The sequence below is a fragment of the Fukomys damarensis genome, unplaced genomic scaffold (assembly GCF_012274545.1).
Source record: "Fukomys damarensis isolate Sample0158 unplaced genomic scaffold, DMR_v1.0_HiC HiC_scaffold_32, whole genome shotgun sequence".
NCBI lineage: Eukaryota > Metazoa > Chordata > Mammalia > Rodentia > Bathyergidae > Fukomys > Fukomys damarensis.
In genome coordinates, this window is record NW_022900944.1 from 33,122,540 (window position 1) to 33,145,736 (window position 23,197).

The window sequence follows — 23,197 nt, forward strand, 5'->3', positions numbered from 1 at the left end:
ATACACATACATACATACATACATACATACATACATACATACATATATTTGGCAGGATCCCCAGGACCCAGGAAGAATCTGAAGGGAGAATTGGAGCCCATAGAAAAAATCAACAATAATTTAGTTTCTTAAAAAAAAGAAGAAGAAGAAGGCAGGGATGAGCATTTCAGCAGAGGCATTAGTGTGTGCAAGGTGGGGCTGTAGGAGGAAGCCTGGCATGTTTGAAGAGGGATGGGAAGAACCCAAAGCTCAGGTGGAGAGGTAAGTGGGGGTGGGGCTAGTTGGTGGCAAAAGAGGCAGGCAGGGGCTACATCATGAAGTAGTTTGTTACTGTATGATTTCCTGACTCACAAAAAGAATCAAGCATTGCTTATTTAACCTTAAAAAATGAAGTACAGGGCCGGGAATTTAGCTCAGCGGTTCTTCCGCCTGCCTCACAAGTGCAAGGTCCCGAGTTCGAACCCTGGTACTAAAAAAAAAAAAAGAGAGAGAAGTACAAATAGGAATGGTTCATTTGCCAGACAGAGGTACTGATGCAAAAGGAAGCACCATGTGTGACCATGGGACCTTTCTATGTTTCACCCTTCAAATCAAAGGGAGGAATGACTGCTGGGAGGGCACCTGCCTGACACATCCCTGTCCAGTGACCTGTCCCACTCCTAGGGACCTGCACTGTTTCTACTACATCAGTTCCCAGAGTGTTCAGGATTATTGATAAACAGCATGGCAAGGACAGACCAGTTGTTATTTATCTTTTTATACCTGCTCATACCCATCACAGTGTTTGGCATATAGTGGGTGCTAAGTGTTAGCTAACTGCTATAAAAAAGAGAAGAGGTAAGGCAGGTTGGGGAAACTAGTTCCTACATGTTGAAAAAAGTCACAATTCTCAATACTCTTCTGAGACCCTTACATATATCAGTTGATCCAGTCCTCAACAAAGAAACCGAGGCACAGAGAAACTTAAGTTGCCAAGGTCATGAAGATAGAAAGTGGCAGGGCTGGAATTTGAATGTGAACAGTTAGTCCCAGAATTCATGCCATTAATCACTCCTCTATCTTGTCTTTCAATAAGTATTTTTGGTTCATTTTTAAGATTGCATTTTTGCTTGAAATTGTAGAGTATCACCATGAGAAAAGCCATAGGCAGGAAGGGTCATGTAGCTGTGCCTTAATAGAGCTTGTTTTGGCAGTGAAACTTCAGAAGGCATTCCTTCTGATTTGGAAAACCAGGTGTTTCCATCCCATATAATTTCTGACTCCTCTTTTTAGATGTTCTTTCTCATGTAGCATCCCACGCTTGCCTTGTCATCAGTGCCAAACCATCTACCTGGGGGACTACAAGTTTGAACATGCTTGGAGCTGTGCCAGTTTTAGTGTTTCAGTCACTGAGTCCTCCTACAGTCTGACAACTCAAGTAGGCTCTTTGACATGGCTTTTTAGTAGCTCTTCATTCATTTATTCATTCAACCAATATTTATTGAGCCCATGCTCTGTGCCAGTTGTCCTAGCACCAAGCCACATGCTAGGTGTTGGGGACCAAGCTGTGAACACAGTAAAGGCCCTATCTTCATGAACCTGACTTTCTGGAGAGGAGAGGTAGGCTATAAACAAGTAAATAAGTCTATGCTGTGTTGGGGTGGTAAATGTTAAGGAGATCCATCTAGTAAGGTGAAGAACACAAAGGGAGCTTGTTACCATACATGACTCAGATGAACAGGAAAGGCTTCAAAATGATGAGTGAAATTTGAGCAAAGACCAGAGAAGCAAGGAGGTGATCCAGATTCCTGCAAAGGGAATGTTCACGGTCAGGCTTGATGTGCAGGGAGCACCAAGGTCAGTGTGACTTGTGAGAAGAGCATGAGAGAAAGAATCATAGGAGTCAGTATTAGGAAAGTATTGCCAATCCAGAGAGAGCTTGAATGGACTCTGGCCTTTCCTATGAATGAGATAAGAAGCCAGAGCAGAGGAATGAAATGGTCTAGCTTATTTTAGAAGATTGTGCGGCTTCTGTGATAGCTCTTTTGGTGCCTCATGAAAGCTCTTTGTAGTCTTAGAAATTCTCACCTCCAGGGTACACCAGTAAAAATGGAACTTTAACCTTGAGGAAACTTGTCTGCAATCTGAAGGAATTCTTCATGAGCAAAGGTCATGTTCCAGGAATGCTAGAAAACAAGGGTAAAGGACCCAGCTTCGTCCCCTATGGAAATTCCCATACAATGTGAAGTAAGGGACCAGAGTGATGCAGTGGAGCAAGCACAACAGGCTGAAAGAACATGAAGCTGGGGCCCTGTGTTAGACATGCCAGGGCATCAGTAAGGTTACACTGATCAAGTGCTAACCAGGCAGAGGAAGAAGAGAAGAGTAGTCTGCTTTGATATAAAGTCTTACAAACTAGCTGCCATAGTCTCGTCTGACATGATCCAGTCTGGGACATGAGCCCTGCCTCCATCTGTAGCACACGAGCCTCTGAAGAAAGCTGTGCTAAGGTTGGGTGCTCCAGATCTGGGCATTGTCTGTGCTTCTGTGGTGCTGGCTGGTAGTGGGGGAACAGAAAGTGTGGGCTCAAGCCTTCCACAGTCTTCACACTGGAAATTCAAGTTTTCTTCTCTGTTGATATTAAGATTTAACTTGTGTAGGGAATATTACTATTTTTTTACCCAGTTTCTCCTTGTTCTTGTCAAGATAGTACTGCTTAAAACAAAGTTTTGATAGGCTCTTTCTTTCATCTTCATCACTCTATGAGAAGTAAATATAATTGAGGTGAACCACAGTGAGAGTCCTGTCCTCAATCCAGCAAATAAAATGGGCCCCAGGTGACAAGTCTGTGGAGCAGTTTCTTTTTATGCAGTGCCCGTAATTCCACATACCTGAGCTTTGAGGCTTGATGTAATTTGTTACCAATTTTGCCACCATCGGTATAGGTTCCTAAGTCTGAAGGCTCATGCAGGATAAGGGTGAAGGGTGTGTGGACACTTGAGATGAAGACTTGGCGGATGTTCTAGGAAACCCCGAGGAAGCTCAAGAAACTGCCATGGTTTCTTTCCTGGCACATCGAGTGAGTAAGCTGAGCTCATAATAATTATTAATTACACTGCTTTTGCTATTAAGGCTTCTTAGTTCACAGATGGTCTGGTTTTAGACATAACAACAGACAGACCAAATTTTAACAAAGGAAGCTTTAGATACAGTTGGAAAATTGAAGCCATGCTTCTTTGATACATAACTCAACTCTGGTACTTTCTTTCCTGAAATTTGCCAGCGTCATTTTTGGGAAATTTTACCACTTATATTTTCTTCATTTTTATAATTCTGATTATGCTTGATGTATGCCAGCTATTTAGGGAGTGTTTTTTCCTTATTTCTGTTGGCTCCCACAATGTGTTAAATTGCTTAAACTTCTCAATGTTTCTAAGGCAGCCATCATCTTTCTTCTGTATAGCTTTCAGAAATGGATATGACTTATATGATTTAGCAAGCAAAGAGAAAGCCTTCCATGGTATCATTGCTGAGTATAATAGGTACATTGACCCTCACTCAGGGCAGGTGTCACAAAGATTACACAGAATAGGTTTCTGCCATCTGGGAGGGCTTACAAACAAAGAATAGAAATATTATACACACAAAAAAAGTATTACACCAACTCATAAATTAGTAAACACCTTACATCATCTACGTGTCATTCTTCAAGGCTTTTAGGGATAAGAGACGATATTCAGTATGTCCTTAGGGTTGGCAGTGAGAGACTAGCAATGGAGTGACTTGTTCAGATTGGGTACCTGCAAGAGAGTAGCCTTGCTCCCTCCCTGTGCCTAGTGTTAGCTTAAGGGTCTGACCCACCGGCCTGAAGGAGAGCTGGACACAGTGCTTGATCTAGGCGGAAAGAGGCTCTTTTGACCTCTGCGTGGTGTCCACAAGACCATATTAAAATCCTGGTGCCCTAAATACATTTTGCACAACCATTTTATATTTCCTAGTGTTTAAGGAAGGTTTGTGAACCTCTTCTGTTCTCAGTCTTCTTCCTGATTACCTAGGGTGGCTCATTGAAGTTGGACTTGAGATAATCTAGCATGTAAGTCACTAACAGCTAATAGGAAGCAGGAGATCATTCTAGCTGATCTCAGCCAGGCTTGTAACAACCAGCTCCTCTCAGCTGTACCTTCAAGGTGGCACAGGGATTCAATAGGCCATGAAGGGAAAGTTCTTTTCTAGTCAGGATGCTTCTGTCTGGATATTCTGATTATGGAACTAATACCCGACAGTCAGAGTTGGCCTTCCACTGAGAAACTGAGGGAAAGGGTCACACTCAGCATAGTGAGGCTAAACAGGGGGGTCAGAGAGAAGGTACTGACAGGGTTCTAGAGCAGGAAGCTTTTTACTGCCAAATTAGAAGCATGAGCACCAAGCTAAACCTTGAGGGAACAGGCAAAAGCTTGGGAGCCTCTGCTCATGACTTAGCCCTGGGCTGACTTCAGATATTAGCTATCAGACTGTATGAGCTAAACTTTCTTGTGTTGGGCCAGGGATTGAGCTCAGTGGTTCCTCCACCTGCCTCACAAGCACAAGGACCCAAGTTCGATCCCCAGTACCAATAAACAAACAAATAAACAAACTTTTTTGTGTCAAGAAAGACTCCAGGGCTGGGGACTTAGCTCAGTGGTTCTGCTACCTGCCTCACAAGCACAAGGTCCCAAGTTCAATTCCCAGTACCAGAGAGACAGAGAGAGAGAGAGAGAGAGACTCCAACCTAGCTCTAGCTTGTTTCTCTGACTTCAGCTCTTACCCTGTAAATACTAAGCCTGAAACTCAAGGTAGCTATTATATTGTTGCCTATTTGGAGATGGTCCAATGAATTCCTCTTAGGACTGAATTGCTTCTACTGTTAATGCCAGAGGCATAGGAGCCAGTGCTGGTCTCAGAGTCAGGGTCTCAGGTCAAAGGCAGATCAGAGTCAGGGTCTCAGGTCAAAGGCAGAAGCAGCTTCCTGGGTCTTATTGAAAAACAGCCCCCATAGGGACAGGGGTATAGCTCAGTGGCACTGCACCTGCCTTGCAAGCACAAGGTCCTGAGTTTGATCCCCAGTACAGAGAGGGAGAAGGAGGGAGGGGGGAGGGAGGGAGGGAGGAAAGCACAGCAAAAAAAGAAAAAAAACAGCACCCAATGAGTTAAGCCTTTCTGGGATTTCTCTTTCCTTACAAGCTGCAAGTTTGTCTAATAGATGGACAACTTGATTAAATGCCAGTGCAGCACAGATGCAATTATATTTAAAAACAAGCACTTTCTTCTAATCTTTCTGCCATTACTGATTAATTAGATACTTTGAACTATGCCCAACTGTTTGAAAGCTGTGAAAAATACAACCTGCATAGTTAAAATTTCTGTACCAGCCTATTCCCTCATTTGTGCCTGTATTCACCATTCTTTGAATGTAATATATATTTATACATGTTTCCAAACACACAATCTGGTTATTTTCTTATCATGGTTAGAAATTCCTCTACTGCTGGTGAAAAAATACATACACACAGAAAATCCAGCTGGGCATGGTGGCGCACACCTGTAATCCCAGCACTCAGGAGGCTGAGGCAGGAGGATCACTGTGAGTTCGAGACCAGCCTGGGCTACATAGTGAGTTCCAGGTCAGTCTCAACTACATAGTGAGACCCTGTCTCAAAAAACAAAACAAAACAAACAAAAAAAAACAACAGAAAATCCAATAACAGTCCAGGGATGTAGCTCAGCAGCACGTCTACCTGGCAAGTGCAAGGCCTGAGTTTGATTCCTGGTACCAAAAATAAAAAGACAGAAAATCCAATAACAAAAGTATCTGAGACACCAATTGAATAATTCAGATGTACCTTCGGGTTATTGCTGCTATACGTTTCATTTGCAAAAGTTTTTCTAGGTGGGTATGGTGGTGCACACCTGTAATCCCAGCACTCAGGATTGCTTCAAGTTCAAAGCTAGCCTGAACTACAAAGCAAGGTCCTGTCTCAAAACAAACAAAAAAAAAAGCTATGTGTTTTTCTTTTTCTTTTTTATTTTATTTTATTTTATTTTTTTGTACCAGGGATCTAACTCAGGACCTTGTTGCTTGCAAGGCAGGCATGGTGCCATGGACTATCTTTTCTTTCTTTGCTTAGTGTCCCTACAGTGGGACACATAACAGTTTTTCCCACTTTTACGGAGATAGTTAACTGTTTAGTTTTTTTGTTTTTTGGTACTGGGAATCAAACTCAGGGCCTCATGATTGCCAGGCAGGCACTACACTGCTGAGCTACATCCCCAGCCCGCTTAACCTTTGAGCTTATCTTTTTTGAGATGCATATTATATACATATATTCCTTCCTACTCTTTGACCTTCCTTCTGAATTCCAAAGCAGATTTTGTCCTTTTTGAGAAATCCTAGACTATATCCATCTCACCTTCTTTATCGACGGTGAGGAAACTAATCCACCCCTCTCTAACCCAAATTGCTCTTGATGAATGTGTAGTAAGTGCAACATAGTTGAAAGGCTCAGGTAATTGTGCGATCCTGATTTTTATTGACTTCTTCCCTCACCCTCCTAGGTGACAACTTGCCTGATTGCTGTAGCTAAAACAGACAGTGAAGTTCAAGTGCGCAGAGCTGCCATCCACGTGATTGTTATGCTGCTTCGGGGACTCAGCCAGAAAGCTACTGAGGTAAGTCGATGTGTTTCCTACCTCTTTGTCTTCAGTCTTCCTTTACCAGGGCAGGCTCAAACCTTTTCCCTATATAGCCTCATGTACATGAATCAGTCAGCAGGGATTTTGCACTTTGCATCTTCAGTAAAAGTCTCTGTTTCCTATCTAACATATTGGGCAACTACCTAGTAACTGCTGCAGAAAAACCAAACATGTCTTTACAGATTGAGGTTCTGAATTCTGACATTGTCCAAACAGGCAGGTTCCAAAGTGAGCTACCTGAAATACATTAACTCACCTCTGCTGCCTGAACTCTAATGACTTGCTCTCCTGGCTCATTTCATTGTTCATGCTGAATTACTGAAGAGCTTCATTTAAGATGTTTCCTTCCTAGCTCTTAATTCAATCCATGAGATTTTCATTGCTGCATAAATTAAACTTTATTCCTCAAGTGGATTTGGCTGGATTTCTACTACCTGTATGTCCAATACAAGAAGAAAAAAAAAATATATATATATATCCATATATATGCTAAGAATGAGTGATCTCAAAATTAATTTTCTTCTTGATTTTAATGGAAACTCATTCCTAGTTGACTTTAAATGGAGAGTTTGCATTAATAATTCACTTCCTGTTATCCACAGTGATCATCTGTGGCCCACACATCAGTATTTAACCAAGATTTCAGGGGAACCATGTAAGAGTGATCGTTTTGTAACACAGGCCTTATTCATGGTAGAATTTTACCATATCCAGTTCCTGGTACCTGTTTATACATGCATGGACTGTTAGTTATCCCCTTCCTTCTCTGCACAACCACATTTTCTCTGTAAATGCATGCTTGCTATTGTTTTAGCTTAGCAGCTAGGCCATTGAATCTTCAAAAAGCTACTTCTCTATCCTTTATCCTCAGCGGCATTTCCCTTCCTTCTCATCTGCTTGTGTAGGTTAAGGTTTGGATTGAATGACTTTATCTGGTCTGAACAAGTTCAGCCTCAGAAAACTATAATGACCTAAACAAGTTAAAGATTTGTTTTGCTCGTATCACAGGAAACACATAGGGAGGTGTTGTTTGTTTGTGGCTCAGAATAAACAGAGCCAGTATTTCTATAATCCTCATGGCCTTTGTCTCATGGTTACAGACAGCTGCTGCTGTGGCCGTTATAACTAACTTAAATGAATAAGAGAGAAGCTGGGAGAATGACAGCTCTAGGTACTTTTATATCCTTTTCTGAGGAACTAGAACAATTTCCTGGAACTCCCAGCGCTAGCTTATGTTTTATTGGCCAGAAGAGCCACACATAATTAGTTATCACTGCAAGCAGCCCGACAGTGTATTTAGCTGGTATATTGCTGTTCTGAACAAGATTGAATTCTAGTTAGCAAGGGAGAAGTCAGGAAATGGGTATTAGAGAGCTGACTAATAGTGACATGAAGGGGAATGAGAAAGAATGATGTGGCTTTTTCAAGGAGTTCTGTAAAGATAGAATTGCTTAGTAACTGTGAGCTCTCACCTGGAGGCATTGAAGGTTCCAGATTGTTATCTAGGACTTTGATGGGAATAGGGGGTACAGGTCATATAGATCATAACTTGATAATTCATATAGTTAAGTGAATTGCCGTAGAGCACACTGCTCTTCTTGAAAATCTGCTGTATAAGAGGGAGTCAAGAAAGATGAGGGGATTTCAACACATGGTTAAGATCTACACAACTCTTAGTAAATATATCATTGTATCATTGTTATATAAGTTTTTAACAACTGAGGAAACTGGGTGAGAGGAGTACAGGGGACTCTGTACTATCTGCAACTTTTCTGTAAGTCTAAAATTATTTCAGAATTAAAATGTACTTAAGAATATAAGTTGCAACACTATTAAAGAAATTTACAAAGGACTGGGGATTTAGCTCAGTGGCACCGTGCTTGCCTCTCAAGCGCAAGGTCTTGAATGCAATCCCTGATACCATTAAAAAAAAAAAAATTTCCAGGACTTTGGGACTGGGGATGTAGCTGCATGGTAGAGAACACACTTAGTATGCACAAGGCCCTGGGTTGAATCTCCACCACCAAAAACCCACTGTAAGTGCACACATCCTTACTGAATGAGAGGGAAGGCATGTGGTGATGAGAGGGGGTATATATGCATATAAAGTAGCGCAAAATGTTTGGTTAGCAAAGTGAGCAAAGAAATACAAAGAAATTCTATGCAGATTTCTCACATCTGTGTAGCCAGTGAAAGCAACACTGCTTGTCTCACCAGTACTAAAATAATTTGTGTCCGTGGAAGATCTTGTCACTTTCAAAAAGCTATGTGAATGAAAAACCTCCCTTTTATTTTCCAAACCATCTGTAGTCTGCACTCACTGAAACCTGAAGATTGTGCTTACTCAGGGAAGAAAGAAAAGGAAATGGGATGGGATGAATGTATGATTCCTCTGTCTAGTGCATCCTTGAGACCAGGTGTGTTAAATCTTGTCATTGTAGGTGTGATTATAATCAGGGACTCTTCAATGAGAAGTGGAGATAACCACAAGCTTTCAATCTTGAATTTCTCTTTATAGCTCTGTTTTGCCCTTAAGAACAGCTGAAATGGAAGTGCTACTTTGTTGATGAAGTTTTGTCTTTTTTTTTTTCCCCCCCGCTTTGATGAGTCTCTCAAACTCTAGAGTGCCAAAAGCTAATACTGAGTTTCATTAAATTCTCTCTTGCTAAGGGATGTACTGGCCAAGGACCTCTGTGGTTATGGCAGCTTGAAAGGGAGGTAGAAGAGATAGGTTGGAGTCAAAAGGGAAGACATCACCAAATCCAACTCATGAGGTAGTTTTTACCTCTTTCTCACTTGAAAGTAGCCAGATTTCTCTATAATCAACACAGTATCCACAATGAAGGAAAATCTCATCAGCATTTCTTATTGAGAAACCTATTTTCTCTGCTTAGCCTTATTTTAGCCTTAGGACTGTATCTGATTGTTGTATAACCTGAAGTTTAGTTAAAAACCGGAAGGAACTTTCTTTGAACCCATTCTACCTTATCCTTGCTGAAAAATAAATTTATTAAGAATAGCCAGAGAGGGCTGGGGATTTAGCTCAGTGGTTCCAGTGCCTGCTTTGCAAGTGCAAGGACCCGAGTTCAATCCCCGGTACCAAAAAAAAAAGAATAGCCAGAAGAGGAAACATGTACAGACCTGCACTTTGTGTTGCCCTCACAGTTAAGGATGGGCCCTTTCTAACACCAAGAAAGTAAGCTAAGCAACAGAATAAAGAAATTGTGCTTAATCCTTCACTCTTCACAAGTTTGATCTTTGTACAATATTTATTTATTCTATATATTATAAATGTTTAGAACATCCATTCATAAATTCATTCCAAAAACAATAATCACTAATAGTTGAACACTAGTTTATCAGACTGGCCCTCCAGATACCGTCTGTCAAGTTTGGACATAATATAATGAGCAGCTACCTGAAATCACTGGAGAGGAATTAGAAGTAGGCAGATTCTGAAGGGTAGGCCTGGGATTTAGCTCAGTGGTTCCAGCACCTGCCTGGTAAGCACAAGGAGCTGAGATGGATCCCCGGGACCTAAATAAATAAATAAATAAACCCAGTAATTCGATTCTGAAGGGGAGTCTCAGCTTAAAGGAGAAGTGATACATTCTGTGAGCTCCCATTTTCTTAGCTTTTATCCTAAAGGCAAACTTAAAAGGTTATTTGGCAAGGAATGCAACCCAGTAAGAGCCCTAGTAGAGATCAGTCTTGCTGGCCTGGGGAACCAGAAGGTAGAATCAGGGAAACCACATCTTCAGGAGAAAGAGGAACAGTGCTCGAAGAGAAAGGTCCTGAGGGAAGATTCACAAATTCTCCCTACATCTCTGGCTAACCTGTGTATCAAGCAAGATAATTTCTTACTTAAAAAATAAAGCCAAGCCTGGTGTAGTGACATATGCTTTTAATCACAGCACTCAAGAGGCTGAGACAGAAGGATCCACCACAAGATCAAGGCCAACCTGAACTACATAATAAGACTGTCTTAAAAAAACAAAAACAAGGATAGGGGATATGGCTCCTGGCAGAGAATTTACCTAGCATCCAAAAGGCCCTGGATTCAATCCCTAGTACTATGAGAGAGAACGAGAGAAAGGGAAAAGAAGAAAATACTCATCGGAGAACCAAATCCGCAATTTCCATAATTTAGCATTTATAATATTTAGAATATAATACAAAATTACACAATATATGAAAAAATTGGTAAAATGATATATATTCTCAAGGAAAACTAAGACAAACCCCAAGATAATACTGACATTGGAATTATCAAAGATTTTAAAAGATAGTTATCAATAAAGTAAAGGAAAATATTTCTGTAATAAAAAAGAAATATCAAAAATAGAAATGATAATAATAAAAAAAAGAGCCCAGTATAACTTCTAGAACTAAAAAATATTATTTCTGAGTTTAAGAAAAAACCCTGAATGGAGTTAAAAGTGAAAAAGAGACAACCAAGAAACAAAGAATTTGAAGATAGAATAACTAAGATCAAAATGGACCAAAGGTCTAAGTGTTAAAACAGAAAAACTTAACCTGCTGGAATATAAAATAGGTGAAACTTTTGAAGTCATAGGCATAGACAGAATCCAAAATACACAAAAGACAACAGCAAGGATTAACAAATAGGGTCATATCAAATTTAAAGGCTCCTGAACAGCAAAGGAAACAACCAATAGAGTGAAGAGACAACCTTCTGAATGGGAGAAAAATTTGTCAGCTATTCCTCCTATGGCTAACATCTAGAATATATAAAGAACTCAAAAAATTAGACCCCCCCCCCAGTAAAAGGCGTACTCAACAAATGAAAAACCAAAATAATAGATACTTCTCAGAAAAAGTAAAAATAGCCAATGCCTATGTGAAAAAATGTTCAGCCTCACTGGCCATTGAGAAATGCAAATTAAAACAGCATGACGTACCATCTCACTCCAGAAAGAATGGCTATCATCAAGAAATGAAAGAGGCTTTAGGGAAAAAAACACATCCTCACTGTTGGTGGGACCGTAAACTAGTAACAACCGCTATGGAAAGCACTGCTATGGAAAGCAGTATGGAGATTCCTCAGAACACTAAAGAGACCCAGCTATTCTTCTAGCTATCTTCCTTCCTCAAAATGCTAAAGGGAACGTATTACAGTGATACATGCAGCCCATTTTGTAATAGCTACGTCTTGGAAACATCCTACAAGCCCATCAACAGGTGAATGGATTTTTAAAATGTGGTAGTGTACACAATGGGTAAGTGAATGCACCTAGAGACCATAATATTAAGTGAAATAAATCAGACACACGGGCTTAAATATTGTATGATTTTTCTTATAGGAAAAACCAAACTATAAATAAAAAGCAAAATAAAAGATAGATAATGGGAAGTAAGGAGATCCTTTTCAAATAGGAAGGGAAACAAAATGGAGGGAGGAGAGAGGAAAGGGATAGAAAAAATAGAAATAGGGCTTTTGCAAATGGGATAGGGAACAAAAGTTGGTAGGAGCAGGGGGGAATGGGAGGAGTAGGGGACAAGAAAAGAAGATGTGCTATGTACATATACCACAATATACTAATAAAAACTAAAAAATATTTTTAAGGCCGGAATTTAGCTCAGTGGTTCCGCTGCCTGCCTTGCAGGTGCAAGGACCCGAGTTTGATCCCCCGGCCCGGAAAAAAAAAAAATTTTTTTTTTTTTTAAATGAGTGATTTGGTATGACCTGAGGCAATCAGGAACAGGGTTTGCCTTGTATTTTCCCTGGGAACACTGGGTCAATATGTACTAATTTAGTATTTGCAGGGATTGTATAAAACATTAACAGTTGGGCCCAGTGTTGCACACCTGCAATCCCAGCACTGGAGAGACTGAGGCAGAAGGATCACCATGAGTATGAGGCCAACCTGAATTACATAGTGAGTCCCTGTCTCAAAAAACAAAATCAAAAGTATAACTACCATAAATCACGAAAATCAATTATACACAATAGAAAAAAAAGCTAATCTTAAAAAAAAGTGATTTTTTTTCCTGTCTGAGAAGTGATTATTTTATTCATGTCCAATCTGTTTTTCATTTTACAAAGCTAAACTTCATTTCATGATAAACTGTAATGTGCTTCCATCAATACATTCATCCTCAGAATTGAGTTTACAAAAACTTTGAAACTATGTATTAAAACACGCACAACGCATACACAATTATTTAAATTTGTCTAAAAGTAGAGTTATTTGTATTGATTATAGTTTATATATAACTAGGTAACTACTGCTGCAGCCCTCGACTTAGTTTACTAAGTGGTGTCTTCTCACAACAACCAAAGTACTTGAGACCTTTGTGGTTTGCTTGACACATGTAAGGCCATGGGTTCAATTGCCAGTGCCCCCCACCAAATCAGACTTTGTTGAACATTGTTCAGTGCAATGGGAAACAGGAGCCTAGAAGGATTTAAAAATATATTGTGCATTTATAAATTGTCTCTTACCGCAAACATTTCCCTCCTACTCATTCTTAGACATACTAATTGCCATTGCTCCATTTCTGTGAGAGAGAAGGCAAATCCTGGCTTTAAAAAAAAGGAAACAGCTTGCAGTGATGCTCTGCTTTTTAATTGCAGAAGGTGCTTATGCTTCATTCAGAAGATTTAAGTGTCACTGTCCCATTTTCACCTTGTGCCTGTCTGTTCAGCCTGAATCAGAGCTAGGCTATGCCACACAATCTTTGACAGAGCACAAATGGCAAGTTTTAGGCAAACAGACGGAATGGAAAGTTCCATTCCTTTTATTAATTTTGTCTTTTTGATAGTTATTTTGACAACATTTGGCATGTTTCATGCTATGAGAACAGTAAATTTGCCAGTGTCCTTCCCAGAATGACGTCCACAGACACTGCTTTTTTGAGCAGATAAAAGGCTTCATGTGGAGAGCAATGAAAAGATATTTATATAAAAATGACTAGGGTTTAGGTAGTACATATTCCTCTAGACTCCTTTAAAAAAGTGGTTAGGAGAGCCCTTCCAGAAGTGAAATCAAAGAACCTTTCCCCTTCCTAGGAGCTTGAAGCTGCAGCTAGTTGATTATGACACCATTTTGTGTATCAGAACTTGAGTGTGTGCAGCGTCAGTATTGTTAATACCAAGAATTTCAATAAAAATTCAGTCTTTTTTGGACATAACTGGGATTTAAAAGTACAGCATGAGTGAATCTCAGCATTCCAAGAGGCTGAGGCAGGAGGATCATGAGTTTGAGCCCCAGCCTGGGCAACTTAGCAACCCAGGGAAATCATGTCTCAAAAACTTTTTTAAAAGGGCTACGGATATAGCTCAGCATGAAGGCCCTGGGTTCAGTCCCTAGTACTCTGTCAGTCTATCTTTTATAAAGTATTTCTTATTCTCAAACATTTTCCTCTCTACTTACTCTTAGACATCCTAATTTCTATTGCTCTTTTTCATTCTACAAAGAAAAAAATCCTTAGGCCTTGTATTAGTTTCCAAGGGCTGCCATTACAAAGTACCACAAGCTAGATGTCTTATAAAACAAAAATTTACTGCCTATAGTTCTGGAGAATAGAATCCCAAAATCATGGTGTCCACAGAGTCAGACTCGCTCTGAAACCTGCAGGGAAATTCTTTCCCACCTGTCCAAGCTTCTGGTGGTTTTACTCTGAGATTTATTGGCTTGTGGCTGTGCAATTTTGTCTCTGCCTTTGTCATTAGCTGCACTCTCCCTGTGTTTCTGCCTTTCCCTGAGTGTCTTACAGGGACATTGATCACCTAACACTATTATGACCTTGTCTTAGCCACATGTGTCTTAATCACAGTGACCCTATTCATGTAAAAATATTCATTTGTCATAGGTTTAATTTCCCATCTGGAGCAGGGCGTGGTGGCGCACTCCTGTAATCCCAGCACTTGGGAGGCTGAGGTAGGAGGATCGCTGTGAGTTCAAGACCAGCCTGGGCTACATAGTGAGTTCCAGGTCAGTCTCAGCTACATAGTGAGACTCTGTCTCAAAAAACCAAAAAAAAATTTTTTCCCCCTCTGGAGAATAGCCATTCTAGTTAGTTGGTTAAAAACTTTTGCAAAGTTCTAGTTTCTTTTTAGCCATATGCTTTTTTCCCCCTTGAATAGCAGGTTCTCATTGCTTCTTTGAGTCAAGTGTTGCCAAAAAGTTGTGATGGCTTTTTATACCTGTTACATGAATTTAGAAGTTTATCTTACTCTGTTTTTTCTCAAGCCAATTTAATTTGCTATCTTTTACCTCTAAAGAGTCAGTCAGACAGGAAGTACAGCTTTTTAAATGTTTATTCCCACACATTAAAAACTGAATGTTGAGCTGTGGATTTACTTCAGTGGTTGCGGCACCACCTGCCTCGCAAGCGCAAGGTTCCAAGTTCAATCTCCGGTACAAAAAACAAACAAAAACCTGAATGTTTAGTCATTAACGAATGCCTGTTTTTCCAAGGAACTCTCGTGTCTGTCAAATACAAGATTTGTGTATGGGCAAGCAACTGAGAAGTCATCCTCGTAAACTCTTGAGTTAAAGAGGATTTACAGCTAGAGACTTCAGGGGCATTTGTCAGAGGCATATTTGTCTCAGGAGCTGAGCCAGGACCTGAAAAAAGCAGAGCTGCAAGAGTGTCAGGAGGGAAATGGTACCAGGCAGGGGATAGATGCCACCTAAAGGAAGTTGGTAAACTGGACAGTGGGCCAAGGCCAGGAAATGGGGACAGTGTCTGCAGGGCCACTGCTGCTGACCCAGAAAGAATTGATTGTGTCTTTATCAACCACACAAGAGCCACCTCTTCCCATCACCTTGTATTTTTTTCCTCAGTTTCTTAAATTGAGATATAATTCATATGCGATAAAATTCACCCTCTTAAAATAAAAATTCATCATTTTCTTATATTCATAAAGTTGTGCAGCCATCACCACTGCCTAATAGCAGAACATTTTCATCATCCCAAAAGGGAACCCCCTACTTGGGCCCAGGGTGGTTAGCTTAGCATTAGTGTGCTTGCCTAGAATGTGGGAGGCCCTGGCACTGTGAAAGAAAGAGGGGGGGGGAGGAAAAAGGCAAAGAAACCCATACCCATTAATATCTATGCCCCTGTTCTCTTCTTTCTGAAACTTCTAGCAACCAATAGATAATCTTCTTCTGTCTCTATGGATTTGCCTGTTCTGGGTATTTGTTATAAAATATATGACCTTTTGTTTCTGCCTCCTTCCACTTAGCATAATGTGGTTAAGAGTCATCCATGTATCATGTATTAGTACTTCATTCCTTTTTATGGCCAATTAGTATTCCATTATATGTATCACACCACATTTTCATCAGTTTGTGGACATTTGTGCTGTTCTACTTTTTTGGTTTTTTTATCTAATGTTGCTGTTTTATTCCATTCTCTGTTGCCATAATAAAATACCCAAGGCTAAGGTAACTTATAAAGAAAGAAAGTTATAGCTCACAGTTCTGAAACTCTTAAGAGCTTGCTGCTAGCTAGCTTCTGCTTCTCTTCTGGGGAAGGCTTCATATTGTGTCCACTCATGGAGGAAAAGCAGAAGGGAAAAAGAAACGTGCAGAAGAACACATGACAAGAAAAAAGTAGAGGGAAGGCTAGCCTACTTTCTTACAGTCCACTCTTGCAGAAATGAATCCGGTACCGAGAAACCTAACTCACTCCTGATAGACCTAATGCACTGCTGGTAGAAAGACATTTATGATTCATGACAGTGGTGCCCCCTGACCTATGCCCCTCCTGCTGGTTCCCACCACCTTGCAATACCATTACCTACCCATAACCTAGCAGTTGCTTTGCCATGTAGTTGTACACACTACATTTATGTACAAGTTTTTCCTCAAATGCATGTTTGCATTTCTTGTAGGTATATTAGAGGAGTTGCTGGGTCATATGGTCATTCCGTGTTTAACTTTTTAAGGAACTGCCAGATTGTTGTCAAAGTCATTTCACCATTTTACCTTTGCACCGGCAAAGAATTCCAAATTCTCTACATCCTCATTAATACTTGTTATTATTTATCATTTTAGTTACAGCCATCCTGGGGGGTATAAAGTGGTGAGGTTTAGATTTGTATTTTTCTGATGACTGAAGAGAGTATCTTTGCATGAACTTATTAGCCATTTGTTTCTTCTTTAAAGAAATATCTATTCCATTTCTTTGCCTATATATTTATATTTTAATTTAGTTTTTATTTTCAATTTTTTTCATATTTAATTTTAAAACAGTGATTTTACAAGGCCTAATTCAAAGACCCATCGCCCTTCTCCTTTCCCACTCTCCCTTGTCACTCCCCACTGGCCACCATTTTCAACTTCTCTAACTGCTTCTTAAATGTTTGCTTTCATATTACTTTTTTTTTTTTTTTTTTTTTTTTTTAGTTCTTTACATAGTCTAGGTAAGTAGTGCTTTGTCCGAGGAATTTTTTCCCACACCGTGGGTTGTCTCTTTACTCTGTTGGTGGTTTCTTTTGCTGTGCAATACTTTGTAATAAGATGAGACCCCAGTTGTTGATTCTAACATTTCCTGTGCAATCAGGGTTTTTATTCATAAAGTCTTTGCCTATACCAGTATCTTCGAGAGTTCTACCTATTCTGTCTAGCAGCGGATTGTTTCTGTTTTAATGTTTAGATCTTTGATCCATTTTAATTTTAGTTTAGTGCACAGTTAAAGATAGGGGTCTAGTTTTAATCTTTGGCATGTGGAAAGCCAGTTTTCCCAAAAGAGGCTGTCTTTCTTCCAGTGAAAGTGTTTGGCTCCACTGTCAGAGATAAGGTGGCTGAGTATGTCTGGAGTTGTTTCTGCATCTTATCTGTTCCATCGAGATCGGGTCTGTTTTTTGCCAATACCATGCTGTTTTCAGATCAGGATTTGTGATGCCCCTGCCTTGCCTTTGTTGCCTAGAGTTGCTTTTACTATTCTGATTCTCTTCTAGCTCCAAATGATTTTTATGATCATTTTTTTTTAATTCTGTGAGATATGCTGTTGGAATTTTAATCGGGAATGCATTAAATCTGTGAAGTTTGGCCATTTTCATTATAGTGGTTCTTCCTACCCAAGAACAAGGGATATCTTTCCGTTTTCTGGTATTTTCTTCAATCTCCTTTTTCAGAGTACTGTAGTTTTCAATGTAGAGGTCTTTTACTTCATTAGATTGATTCCTAGGTATTTCATTTTTTGCATGCTATTGTGGAAAGTGTGGTTTCCCTAGTTTCTCTCTCAGTGAGTTTGTTATTCATGTACAGGAAGGCTATTGATTTTTCCCCCCAGTACAGGGAATTGAACTTAGTTCCTCGCACTTGCAAGGCAGGCAGAATGCCACTGAGCTAAATCCCTGATACAGGCTATTGATTTTTGAGTATTGACTTTGTATCCAGCTATGCCACTGAATTTGGTTATTAAATTTAGAATTGGTTACTCTCTAAGCCTATTGCAAGAGGTCAGAACAAATCAGCTATATACAAATAGTTGTGGACTAGTGGGCTTTATAGGAAGGTGACAGTATGGACTGGTGATTTCACTGGCAGACTGTATTACGGTTATCTTGAAGCTTTTTTGTTTGTTTGTTTTTTGTTTTGAGGCTTGGCAGAAAAGAATGTTTGCTTTGACTTCTAGAAAATGATTGCAAAGAGATGATGAGTAAGTGGATGGAGACTTTTATTTAACTTTCCTGTTTATCATGTGATTGACCCCCCAGAGGGTACAACCTCAGGCTTCTGCCACGGATGGGAAAGAAGAGTCACTTGGATAAACGGTAGAAGAGGACTCAGGCAACCTGATTACCACTTAAGTCTATTTGCAGCTGGACATGGGGCTACAAACTGGGAATCCCAGCTATTCAGGATTAAGGCAGAAAAATCACAAGTTCAAGGCCAGCCTGGGCAATTTAGCAAGACCTTTTCTCAGAATAAATAAATAAAAGTAGAAAGGGCTGAGGATGTAGTTCAGGGCTCCCTGGGTTCAATTCCTCATACACCTGCAAAAACAAAAACAAAAACCTTTCATCGAGGGGTTCTGTTCATCTCAGTTTTAACAGGCCTGGTTCCAACAACTACTGAACTTTTTGAGTTTCTGTGGTGCATAAGACTTGTTTCTGGGTTTCTTAAGTTTAATGAATCAATTTATCATCCAAACTAGGACACCAAAATGAAGACTTTGACCCACAGATTCATCTGTCTTTTCAGCATCAAAATTTTTGTTGCCATTGCCTTGCAAGTTCTTTTTGTTTAATAACTTTGTACCACTGGGCGTGGTGGTGCATGCCTGTAATCCCAGCACTAGGGAGGCTGAGGCAGGAGGATCGCTGTGAGTTTGAGACCATCCTGGGCTACGTAGTGAGTTTCAGGCCAGTCTCAACTACATAGTGAGACACTGTCTCAAAAAACAAAAACAAAAAAAATACAATAACTTGGCACCATTTTTTGCCTCTTTCGTGCCATGTTTGTGTTGTTTCAGGAGAGAGTGGCACATGCAACTGCTCAGTGTGCCAGCTTTCAGGGGTCATCTTGCATCTTTGTTTCCCTCTTTGTCAGTGGACAAAGTAGGGACTAAGGATAGTGTTACTCCCTACATTTCTTGAATAAGTAAAAAAAATCTTAGCAGTTCTATACATACATGTTTTTCAAAGAGACTGTTTTTCCATAATTAATACCAAACCTCAGCATCTGCCTTAGAATCTCTCCCACATGTTTGGCATTCTAATGGAAATATCTAAGTGCTAAATCTTCATTAGGGAGGACCAGGGATTTAGCTGAGTGGCACCACTCCTGCCTCAGAAGCAAGAGTGCAAGGTCTTCAGTTTGATACCCCGTACAAAAAAACAAAATAAAACCAAAAACCCCAAATCTTCATTTGAAGGGTTCTAAACATTTTTGTGACATAGCAACAGTAATCCTTTTTGGGGGGATTTTTTGTTTGTTTGTTTGCTTGTTTTTTAGCCAGGGTCTCACTGTGCAGTTTGGTGCTGGCCTTGAACTTGCTATGCAGTACAGGCTGCCCTCAAACCCACATTAGTTCTCCTGCCTCAGCCTCCCAAGTACTGGGCTTACAGGCGTGTGCCACCATATCTGGTTTATGTAGACATTTAAAGTCAAAGATTTTTAGGATATCAGAGTAGAAGAGACCTTAGGGACATATAAATTTATGTATCACAAAAGTTTCCCCCGGTATATTAACTTCATGAGTTTCTCCTTTTGAAATAAGGTGTTCATTGTCAAATAGATTTGGAAAAATGCTTGCTGTAAACAACTGTCTATTCCCTTCCTGGAGATTCAGGGCTTGTTAGCCTTTGACATCCTATAGCAAAGAAAACTTAACAGTTTTGTAAATTCATTTACTAAGGAACCCTTTTGCCATCATAAGCATGCCAAGTAACAGTGTTCCATGGAACATACTTTGCCAAAGTATCCAGCTGTCATATTTTATGAATGGAGAAACTAAAGCTCATGAGGAGACTGTGGTTATAACTAATTTTCCGTGGCTAATGCTAGAGGAATTAGCACTCACTTCCAGTCATTGGCCAATGTAAGTGTACTATCTTCCCCTCTTGTCCTTGTATTTAATGTACTCATTCATCAGGAACAAGATTTGTTATATTATCCAAGGTATCTTAAGTAACATTATTAAGGTGATTCCATGCACAAATTAAGCACCAGGTTTTTTTTGTGGGGTTTTTTGTTTGGTTGGTTGGTTTTTTGGTACCAGGGATCGAACTCGCGTCCTTATGCTTGCCAGGCAGGCAGCAGAACCACTGAGCTAAATCCCCGGCCCCAGGTTTTTTGTTTTTGTTTTTGTTTTTCTCATCAAGTTTATTGGTACATTTTAGGTATACCGTACAGTTACTTTCATCATTGGGATCTTGTACCTTTACATGACAGGTCTTGGTTCTCATTTTTTGTCTTACCCCTGCCCTCCTTTCACCCCCTCCTCCCTTCCCTATTTACAAATACTTTATTTCCATTTTTTCATTTTCTATATTTTTTTCTTTCCCATATGACCTTTCCCCTTCCCTTCCCACTGCCCCTGCACCTTTAGCCCTTTTCTTCCTATTCCACATGGTCAATTATACCATTAGGATCTTAAGTACAATTATAGTTTTTCACACCAGAGAAACTTCGGTATTTATACATGTATGACTTATTTATTTCACTTAAGAGTATATCCTCAAGTTGGGCCAGGGATTTAGCTCAGTGGTTCCACCGCCTGCCTTGTAAGCTCAAGGACCTGACTTCGATCCCCAGTTCCAAAAAAAAAAGAGCATATTCTCAATATGCATCCATTTTCCTATGAATGTCTCTAATGTCTCATTCTTTATGGCTGAGTGGTATTCCATTTTATAGAAAAACTACATCTTCTTTATCCAGTCTCCAACTGATGGGCAAATGGTCTATTTCCAAGTTTTAGCTATTACAAACTGTGCCGCTATAAACATGGGTAAGCACCAGGTTTACAAAAGTCTAGTCTGTCAGCCCCCTTTCTTGAATCAGACCCAGTGACCTTTTATTATAACATTATTTTAGCAAATACTTTGTAGTGCTCCCTTTATTCTGCTAAAATGAAAAACTTCTTAATCTGTATGCCTATTTTCAAATCAATATAATGCCTTAACTATAATAAGAAATACAAATAGAGTTGTTTTTAATAAAACACATTTTAATTTATAACCCTCTAGGCTAGTTCTGAGACATAATAAGCTAGCTGTTCAGTTGCTCTAATATATAGAATCACCATGAATGTATCAGCTACAATACATACTGGTTCAGATGTCTTATATTGGCAACCTAGAAGTACTGTGAATGACACTGTGTAGACACTTTTCCAAAATGGCAAAGTGCTCTTGGTAAAATTCCGAAGAGATCAAAACATAATTTCAATTCATATGAAATTTGTGTTCTTGACAAAATTAATGAGTTTCTGAGGAATATTAGACTGGAGGTGTAGCTCAGTGGTAGAATGCTTGCCTAACATGTGCAAAGCCCCTCGTTCAATCATTGGCACTAAAAATAAATTCCATGTATATTAAACCCCCTAAATCATTTATTGAATATTTAGTCTGTGACATCACTTATATCTGAGTGTTTTACATGAATTTGTTTAATCTTCATAATAACCCTATGTAGCTATGATTAATACCCCCATCTTAAACACAAGGAAGCTAAGACAGAGAAGATGAGTAACTGTCCAGAAGCTGTCAAGTGGCAGAACAGTAGACGAGCCCAGTCGACCTGGCTTCTCAGCTCACCTTACATCTTCTAAGTCCCTGTCATCTATATGAATGACTCAGAAACAGGTGCCAGAGAGTCCCTGCTCAGATTGTGGCTAACAGTAGTTTGCTTCGTATTCTGGAAACTGTGATATCCCAAAGGAAGATAAGCCAAACAACCTCTTTACATCGCATTTGCTGTCTGCCCAGGAAAATAATGGAAGAGTAATTGGAGAATATTGGGCTACATTTAACACAGGTGCCCTGACCTCCAGGACCCGTCAGCAACTACTGAGAGAGCAGAGACAAGAAAAAACCAGAGCCTGGTATGTAGCTCAGCAGCACAGTGCCTACTTGGCAAGCGTGAGGCCCTCAGTTTGATTCCCAGTTCCAAAAAGAAAAAAAGAAAGTAACAACCAGGGCTGGGGATACAGCTCAAGAAACAACCTGACTTCTTTTTCACCCTTCCTCATATTCCACTCTCCCTTGCCGAAACCAATACTCTAGCCACTGACTGCAAAATCCAGCAACTTCCCATGACATGCATAGAACTGGGGAAGAGAAAGGAGCAGAGAGAAACCAATGGAGACCAGATACCTTCAGAACTGACAGGTTGAGGAAAAAGAGTCTTGCAACTTTTCCTCCTGCCCTGACTCTGGACTTCTCCCTCAGAGTGACTATGCTGATTGTTTGATGGGCCTCTGATTACAAAACCCTTTTATCTCTGCTCCATCCTCTGAAGGGAGGAGTTTTGACTAAGCATGCCCTCCTTGGGGTGACAGGAGATGACCCACTCGATTGGTGCTCTGGAGTCTGCTCCAGCTCATTGCTCACCACCCATGATTTGCTCATGACAAATGTGCTCGAAATAATTGCATTGCCGCCAAGGTTTGGTATTTAATAATATTGCTGACATGTATTAAGGGCTTACTGTGTGCCACTGTGTTCTGCACATCCATTATTTTCCTGAATCCTCCTAATGACCCCATGAGATAAATACGATAATATATTAAGTCTATTTACAAATAAGAAAATCGAGGTCCAGAAAGTTTACATGTGGATGCTCAGATCACACAGCCAGTAAGAGGTAGAATTTAGGGCCACCCCAGGCGGTCTTACTGCCAACTTAACTATTCTAAAGGAACTAATTAGAACTGATAAGAGATTTGTCGTCCTGCCAGCAGGTCCCAAACCTGAGAGGATTCACCGAGAGTAGTTTCACGAACTTAGTTCCAGGCTCATGCTCTCTTTGTAGCAAGGCCCCGTTTATTTTTCAGGGTGGGGTATATA

The 23,197-nt window shown here is 40.0% G+C and overlaps 1 protein-coding gene across 2 annotated transcripts in view; it reads left to right on the top strand.

Annotated features, from left to right (window-relative positions):
* Tango6 (transport and golgi organization 6 homolog) overlaps positions 1-23,197 on the top strand; it is a 206,028-nt gene that overhangs the window by 154,232 nt on the left and 28,599 nt on the right. For both annotated transcript variants that reach the window (XM_010612333.3, XM_033757931.1), the window contains one exon: positions 6,571-6,684. In XM_010612333.3, the coding sequence (XP_010610635.1) occupies positions 6,571-6,684 (114 nt within the window). The remainder of the gene's footprint in view (positions 1-6,570; positions 6,685-23,197) is intronic.